Consider the following 7,913-nt stretch of genomic DNA (forward strand, 5'->3'; position numbering starts at 1 on the left):
GAGCGGTTTGGACGGTATGCAAACTGGAGCGGGTCAAGTGTGTTGGGGAGATTGGATTTGATATGGTGCATGACTAACCTCTCAAAGCACTTCATCATGATTGGGGTCAGTGCTATGGGACGATAGTCATTCAGACAGGACACAGGTGACTTCTTTGGTACTGGGGTGATGGTGGTGGACTTGAGACATGTGGGGACAACTGCTTGGCTTAGTGAGATGTTAAAGATGTCTGTTAAGACATCTGTCAGCTGTTCAGCACAGCCTCTCAGTACCCAGGCCTGGTATGTTGTCAGGACCTGCAGCCTTGTGTGGGTTAACCCTAGATAGGGTCTTCCTTACATCGACTGGAGACAGACAGAGCTCCTGGTCGTTGGGAGGTGTGGGCAGTTTTTGTGCAGGTTTGTCATTCTGCATTTCAAACCGTGCATAAAACTCATTGAGTGTATCTGGGAGGGATGTGTTGTCATCACAGGCCTGTGGCGGGGGCTTGTAGTCTGTGATGGTCTGAATAGCTTGCCACAGACTTGCTGTCAGTAAAGTGATTATTGATTTTTTGTGCATATACAACCATTTTGCTTTCTTAATGCCACGGGACAGGTTGGCTCTTGCTGTTTTGAGGGCTGCTTTATCTCCTGATCTGAATGCTTCATCTCTGGTCTTTAGCAGCCCACGAACCTCTGCTGTCATCCATGGCTTCTGGTTGGCACGTGTGGTGATGTTCTTGGTGACTGTCACATCATCAATGCACTTTTTGATGTAAGCAGTCACTGTTTCAGTGTACTCTTGCAGGTCCGTGTGGTCATGGTACACCCAAATTAAAGAAATAAACAAAACAGAACAAGCCTTATAACTAACCTCTAAACTAACTACCAAAATAAAGAAATATGAAAATAAAACCGGAATCTTCAGCGTATGCGACGCCCGAACTAAAACTCTCATAAACTACAAACAAAAATACAAGGGTGGCGTAACACTCACAATCCTAATCTAACAGAATACAAACTAACCTAATCAAGAAACAAAACAAGCAGTATTATAACAACGACCGACTAAGTATTCGAATCATCACAGAAAGGAAAATGTGATTGCCCTACACCGACCCTACCCCTAAACCTACCCCTTACAGGAAACTTTGTGCATTTTTAGTAGCTGGATACACCAACATGCATTCTTAACTTTAAACTTGACGTGTGGTCATGGTAGGTGACTGCCTCTTTAAACATATTCCAGTCCTGCAGTGCTGAGGTAGCATCATCTGGCCATACTGTGATCTGCTTTTGGACCGGTTTGGCAAGTTTGAGAAGTGGTCTGTATGCTGGTATTAGCATAACAGAGATGTGGTCTGAGTACCCGAGATGGGGGTGGGGTGCAGCTTTGTACGCATTTTTTTTTTTCAGTTGTGTAAAGTACACAAATAAACCACATATATCGTCTGAGTATGAATGCAAACTTTAAAAACAAAGATGAAAATGAATACATTATCAGGGAAATTCAGCAAAGAAATGCAAAAGATTGCAACGTTTCTGAACTGTGTGTTTAAGGATGTTGTAGATCTTTCTGGTCGTTGTCTGTTGACGTCTGTGACCAGCAGATGGAATCAGTGTGTGACGATTGAAGAGCTTCGAAACACTGAATCAACCAATCAAAGCAGTTGATTCAGTTCTGAGTTTAACTGAGTTCAGCCGAATCTCTCTCAGTCCAGAACCAAAGACTTTGAGTAACACAGATCATTTTCTGCTGTAGACACCAGAGATGGACACGCATCCAGATGAGGAAGAGGAGACTGATGGAGGACAGGTAGAGATCGGATTTGATTTTCATTTTTTATGAATGCATTATTTTACTCACTGTCAGTGCTATTATAATATGTTTAGCAGAAGTCGAAAAAGAAAGTGCGAGTTAAGTTTGTTCCTCACAGAGGGTTTGTCATCGGTTTATCCAGGGTGAGTCCTGACGCCTCTTCTGCTTCATTTCTATCAGTTTGAGCACTTGAGTTTGGTTTTTTAAAGACATATTCTTCTGTATATCTGCTAACAGGGTGACAAGACTAATAATGAAACCAAGGAGGGAATACCACATCTTAAGGTAGAACGATTTTCAGAATACAATATCATAATTTACCATTTACTGAATACAGTATGTACTGTATTTAAATAATAATAATAATATGTGAAATTTAATAAACATTTCTAACAGTAATGTGCTGCATTATTATCCCTTTGACGGTTTCATCTTATTTTTAACCCAATTTACTGTAAAAAATGTATGTTGTACTATCAAATATACTATAGGTTTTATTAATATTTCATTTTTATATTTTCCTTTTTTTCATTTTAGTAATATCACTGTGTGTTTTGGTTATTTTATCAGTTTTTGTTATATATATATATTAAGTTTAATGTTATTAATTTATTTATATTAGTACTTAAATTTAAACTACAAGTTCAGAACTTTTGCTTTGGCAACTAGCTGAAATAAAATACGTTTACAGTTTTTAAAAATATCTTATTTTATTTCAGTTAAAAATATGCGTTATGTATGAATGCAAACTTAAAAAGGCTAAAAAAAACAAATATGTTAAAAATGAATATATTATCATAACATTTCAGCGAAGAAATGCAAAACTGCGTATTTAAGGATAAACTTTATGCTTTTTATGTTTTTTTGTTTTTTTTGTTATGTATTAGATAATTGTATTTAAAAATAATAATAATATGTGAAATTGAATGCATTATACAGTCATAAACATTTCTAACAGTAATGTGCTGCATTATTATCACTTTGACGGTTTCATCTTATTTTTAAGCCAATTTACTGTAAAACTTTATTTTATACTATCAAATATATTATAGTTTTTATTAATATTTTGAATATTTTACATTTCATTTTTATATTTACCTTTTTCATTTTAGTAATATTGCTGTATGTTTTGGTTATTTTATCAGTTTTTGTTTATATATATAATTTGTGTTATTAATTTAGTTATTTTAGTACCTAAAGTTAAACTTAACGAAAATTAGAACTTTTGCTTTGGCAACTAGCGGAAATAAAATAAGTTTTTAATAAAATTTTTATTTTATTTAAATTAAACATATACGTTGTTTAAGTAATGAATGCAAACTTAAAAAGGCTAAAAAAACAAACAAATATATTAAAAATGAATATATTATCATAACATTTCAGCGAAGAAATGCAAAACTGCGTATTTAAGGATAAACTTTATGCTTTTTTTTATGTTATGTTATGTTTTAGATAATAACCCTGCTTTTGGAAGTTCAGTCTCACACAGCAAGCCAAGAAGGAGATGCTGTTGATGTATAATATCAGATGATTTTGTATTTCCAGTGTCATGAATGAATGAATGTTTTGTGGCATAATGCACATTTTTGGCAAACGCTGCCGTTCATGCTAACATCAGATGTGTGTGGCGTGTACAGTCTGCATGACATACACTAGAGCAGTGTGTTTCTGCACATTATTTACAGTGGATCTGTATTACAGGACAGAGCTGACGCCGAGCTGAAGGGAGCTTGTGGAGTCACTCCTCATCCACATCTCAAGGTTTGTCCGAGTCGTATGAACATCCCTGGAAACCTCTGCTTCAACTCTTATTTTTTAACATGATTAACCCCTGCTTTTAGGACGATGAGGGGTTTGGTGACCTGAAGGGAGCGTTTGGTTACGATCCTCACCAGTTCGAGGTAGAGCAGACGTCTACACGAGCGCATGAGCTCGAGATCTCTGTCTGTTCACTAATATCCTGTAATATTTCTGTTTCCAGGGAGACACATTACTGAAGTCTGAAGCCGGACGGAGTTGCTCACCGAACCATGTTCAGGTTCAGACTGTTTATTCTCAGAGAGTCTGATATTCTGCTCACTTCTGGCGAGATTACTGCTTATGTGACTCGGTTTTTTTTTTTTTTCAGAGTTCATATTCCAATGGCTTTATGAGTCCTCCAGCATGGGATTCAAAGGTAAGAAGCAGCACTAATTATTAAACATTCTGCCAAAAAAAAAAAACGAGCTTCAGAAACCCAAAGCAAGCAAGACTGTTGCTCATGCAAAGGGTTTTGATATATTCAGGCAGATCTGGAGACAGACGTCCTTAAAGCCTCGGATCTCTTCCCAGCGTCAGACGCCAGTGAGAGACATCAGGTGAGGAATCAGAACGCTCTTATGATCGCCGAGACATTTTCATTGCATTTGAACTTGTTTTTCTCCACTGTTTGTACAGAAGAAATCAAAAAAGTTTAAAGTCCCTCGCCTGCATCGCAGACAGTCAAAGGTAAAAACCATCAAACTTAGAGCTTTATTAATATTTTTAATATATTCCATTTTAATTGTAAAGTTTTAGTAATTGTGTTGTGTGTTTTTGTCATTTTATTAGCAAATGTATTTTGTTATTATTAACTTCTTAGTTTTTTAATATAATATTTTTTACTAATATTTCTATATCTTCAATTTTTTTTTTTTTTTTTAGTTGAAGTTTTAGTGATTTTGTTGTGTTATTTAGTAATTTTGTTGTGTTTTATGTTGTTTTTATTTTAATATTAATATACATTTATATTAAAATATATAATAATATTTTATAATACTATAAAGCTTGTTCATTTTATATTTCACTTTGAGTTTTGCTACTTCAAGCTAAACTCAACGAAAATGAGAAATTTTGTTCACTGAAATATTTGTATATTTTATTTCAGTTAACATTTAGTTTCTTTCAAGTAATGCATATTGTATTTAGTCTGCATGATTTTGGTTTATTTAAAATGTTCTGAGCATTTATTGAATATTGAATGATCTACAATAGCAATAACTGGTACTTTGCACTTTAAAGAGCAGCTGAATCAAACGCAGTGTTCACATCAGTGACATGTTCGTGTTTTCTAGAGTTGTGAAGATCCTGAGATCAAGCAGAGCAAAGATCGTGACGCTTCAGAGGTGAACAAACCTCTCATTTTACTTCCTCACGATTCAAATACTTGTCCATTTTTCATGTGGTCTTATTTATTTATTTTTTTATCTTATTTTTTCAATTATTTTATTTCCCTTTTGGTTTTGTTTCTTTAACTTCCAAATATTATATTTAATGTTTACTGTCTGCATTGAATAAAAAATGTGTAGAAACAATTTTCATTCAGTATTTATTTATTAGATTTTTTTTTCAATTTGTTTTCTTTAATTTCCAAATCGTGTGTATTATATTTAATGTTTACTGTCTGCACTGAAAAGAAAATAGTGTAGAAACAATTTTCATTGAGTATTTATTTATTTATCTTAATTTAATAATTAAATAAAAAAATAAAAAAAATTATAATTTCCAAATTGTGTGTATTATATGTAATGTTTACTATCTGCACTGAAAACAATTAATGGAACAATTTTCACTTGGAAATTGCTAGTAAATTTCACAAATAATTACAAAGAAATGGAAATTAACACATTGAATTAAATGTGACATTTTAAAGGACTGAAATAGTATTTCCTTGTAAAATATAACCCAATAATTAAAAAAAAATAATAATGTTTGTAACTGTCTGGCCTCATGTACTTCTATTAAGAGTGTTTTACTCTATGGGATTTGTTTGTTTGTTTAAAATCAGTAAAAAAGTCAACATTATTTTTCATTTGTATTTAGTTTTCGGACAGTGTGTATTTTATTTCATGTTTACTGTCTGGCCTCATGCACTTCCATTATTAGTTTGCTACTGTATGAGGTTTTAATTAATTGATTTATTTGTAAATGTGGTAACGTTATGCCACAAATGCAGCTTAATTGTTTTCCAACTGTTCTGCAGATGAAGAGGCCTCCTCTTCTTCAAGTGCCGCCGCTGTCGCATCGAGACTCAAAGGTGAGAGACTGACGTTCTTCTGAACTTTCAGATTTGGATGAAATTGTTGCTGATGTCTGATATCTCTAGAGCTTTGAAGATGGCGAGCTCCCTCAGAAGGGTGCAGATCTGTTCAGAGCAGGAGACGAGGAATATACGCCGGTAACTTCATCATTTCATCTTCATGCTTCTGATGTGGTTCACACAGACACGTTTAACACTGGTTATCCTCTCACGCAGGACAATAAACCACAGAAATCTAGAGAGACTGACGCGCATCACAGAGGGTCAAAGGTAACTGTGTGCTCATCTTAATCGACTCGTTCACAGCGTCTTCATCTCGTATAATCTGTTCACCTGCTTCTCTCAGACTCAAGACATAAAGGAGTTTCCTGAAGACTTTCTGGACCCTCCAGGAGCCGTGTCTGGAGGTTTCCACCTGTCTGATGCTGCTGAGGTAGATATCATGTTCATTTTTGCACTGATTTATTTATACACTGCCAGTAAAAATTCTGAAATATTATTCTAATGTAAAACAGCTGTATTCTATTTGAATATCTGTTAAACCGTAATTTATTTCTGTGATCAAAGCTGTATTTTCAGCATCATTACACGCATGATCTTCAGAAATCATTCTAATATGCTGCTTTGCTGCTCGAGAAACATGTCTGATTATTATCAATGTTGAAATGCACAATATTTCTGTGGAAACCGTGATACTTTTTGTTTTCCATGATGCACAGATGAATAGAAAGTTCAAAAGAACAGCATTTATTTGAAATAGAAATATGCTGTAACATTATAAATGTCACTTTTGATCAAATTTAATGCGTCCTTAATGAATAAAAGTATGAATTTCTTGAAAATCTGCAAGGCTCAGATGGACATGAGACGACTGAAAGATGGAGAGGAAGAGCAGAAGCAGGAGGAAGATGATGATGAAGGGGTCAGTCAGCCCAAACACTAACCGTCCTTCCTTATCATCTTTACTTTATTCCATTCATTATGTCTATAGATTCTGTTCATACCGCAGTAAATATATTTGTAATGCCGTTCATTTTCTCCTGATGTGATTTAGATTCTTAAATGTGTGTTTTATTGGCAGGACACTGACAGTCTGATGGAGTGGTGGAATACAGCGGCGTGTGAGTTCATTCATTCATTCATTCATTCATTCAGCACACACACATCAGATCTGACTCGTTTAACATCCAGTCTTTGTGTTTTTAGTTTGGGATGAAATGCCTCCTAATGAGACGATCAGCACTAAAGAAGAAGAGACCATGTAAGACTTCATTTAATGATCGTCACGCTGCAAAAAGGATGTTGTTCTTCACTATTTTTTGTCTGGTTTTCCATTTTATCATTGATTGATTGATTGATTGATTGATTGCATAGTGGAAAGTGTCTCTACACTGCAAAAATGATTATAGGTTTTGCTTTCCAGTTCAAATATCTGAACATTTTTAAATCAATGTACATTTAGTAGAGCAAATTTGACTTAAGATATTAAGTCTGATTTTCTGAAGAAAAAAAAAATTTTCAAAATGTTTTTTTTTCTTTCTTAAAACAGTAAAAAAAAAAAAAAAAACTGCCAATGGGGTCAGAAAAATGACAAAACAATATTATGTTTCTGACCCAATTAGGTATTTTTTAATTTCAAGCTAAAATTCACTTAATTTTGATCTTTTTTTTTTTCAGAAAATAGAACATTCTCAAGTAAATGTATCTTGATTTAAGAATGTAAAGTGTGCAACATACATTTACTTGAGAAGCAAAATTACTAAGATTACTAAGAAGTCTTGTTTTCTGAGAAATTGACAAATTTATTAGAAAATTTGATAATTTTTACATTTTACATTTTATGCTTAACATGTAAACTGGCAATGAGGTCAGAAAAATTCAATAATTCAAAGGGAAAATTAAAAAAATAAATAAAAAAATGAGAAAATTAAATTTTCTCATTTATTTATTTTATTATTATTATTATTATTATTATTATTATATATATATATTTTTTTACAAATAATTAGATTTTTGATTTTCAAAAACACTGCATTGAAAAATAGCAGCAAATTTG

General features: G+C 33.5%; 2 protein-coding genes across 2 annotated transcripts in view; both read left to right on the forward strand.

The window, feature by feature from the left end:
* The window catches only part of LOC107720468 (uncharacterized), a 35,594-nt gene extending 31,726 nt beyond the window's left edge, over nucleotides 1-3,868 (forward strand). Inside the window, exons 19-24 of the mRNA XM_016528186.1 lie at nucleotides 1,744-1,797; nucleotides 1,878-1,943; nucleotides 2,038-2,085; nucleotides 3,502-3,561; nucleotides 3,642-3,701; nucleotides 3,782-3,868. Of these exons, the coding sequence (XP_016383672.1) occupies nucleotides 1,744-1,797; nucleotides 1,878-1,943; nucleotides 2,038-2,085; nucleotides 3,502-3,561; nucleotides 3,642-3,701; nucleotides 3,782-3,868 (375 nt within the window). The remainder of the gene's footprint in view (nucleotides 1-1,743; nucleotides 1,798-1,877; nucleotides 1,944-2,037; nucleotides 2,086-3,501; nucleotides 3,562-3,641; nucleotides 3,702-3,781) is intronic.
* The window catches only part of LOC107720484 (uncharacterized), a 6,005-nt gene continuing 1,908 nt past the window's right edge, over nucleotides 3,817-7,913 (forward strand). The window contains exons 1-12 of the mRNA XM_016528202.1: nucleotides 3,817-3,838; nucleotides 3,929-3,976; nucleotides 4,086-4,157; nucleotides 4,237-4,287; nucleotides 4,893-4,943; nucleotides 5,801-5,854; nucleotides 5,924-5,995; nucleotides 6,074-6,127; nucleotides 6,204-6,290; nucleotides 6,708-6,779; nucleotides 6,939-6,978; nucleotides 7,064-7,118. Of these exons, the coding sequence (XP_016383688.1) occupies nucleotides 3,950-3,976; nucleotides 4,086-4,157; nucleotides 4,237-4,287; nucleotides 4,893-4,943; nucleotides 5,801-5,854; nucleotides 5,924-5,995; nucleotides 6,074-6,127; nucleotides 6,204-6,290; nucleotides 6,708-6,779; nucleotides 6,939-6,978; nucleotides 7,064-7,118 (635 nt within the window). The 5' untranslated portion in view covers nucleotides 3,817-3,838; nucleotides 3,929-3,949. The remainder of the gene's footprint in view (nucleotides 3,839-3,928; nucleotides 3,977-4,085; nucleotides 4,158-4,236; nucleotides 4,288-4,892; nucleotides 4,944-5,800; nucleotides 5,855-5,923; nucleotides 5,996-6,073; nucleotides 6,128-6,203; nucleotides 6,291-6,707; nucleotides 6,780-6,938; nucleotides 6,979-7,063; nucleotides 7,119-7,913) is intronic.

This window comes from Sinocyclocheilus rhinocerous, unplaced genomic scaffold (assembly GCF_001515625.1).
Source record: "Sinocyclocheilus rhinocerous isolate Xijiao unplaced genomic scaffold, SAMN03320098_v1.1 scaffold691, whole genome shotgun sequence".
Classification (NCBI taxonomy): Eukaryota; Metazoa; Chordata; class Actinopteri; order Cypriniformes; family Cyprinidae; genus Sinocyclocheilus; species Sinocyclocheilus rhinocerous.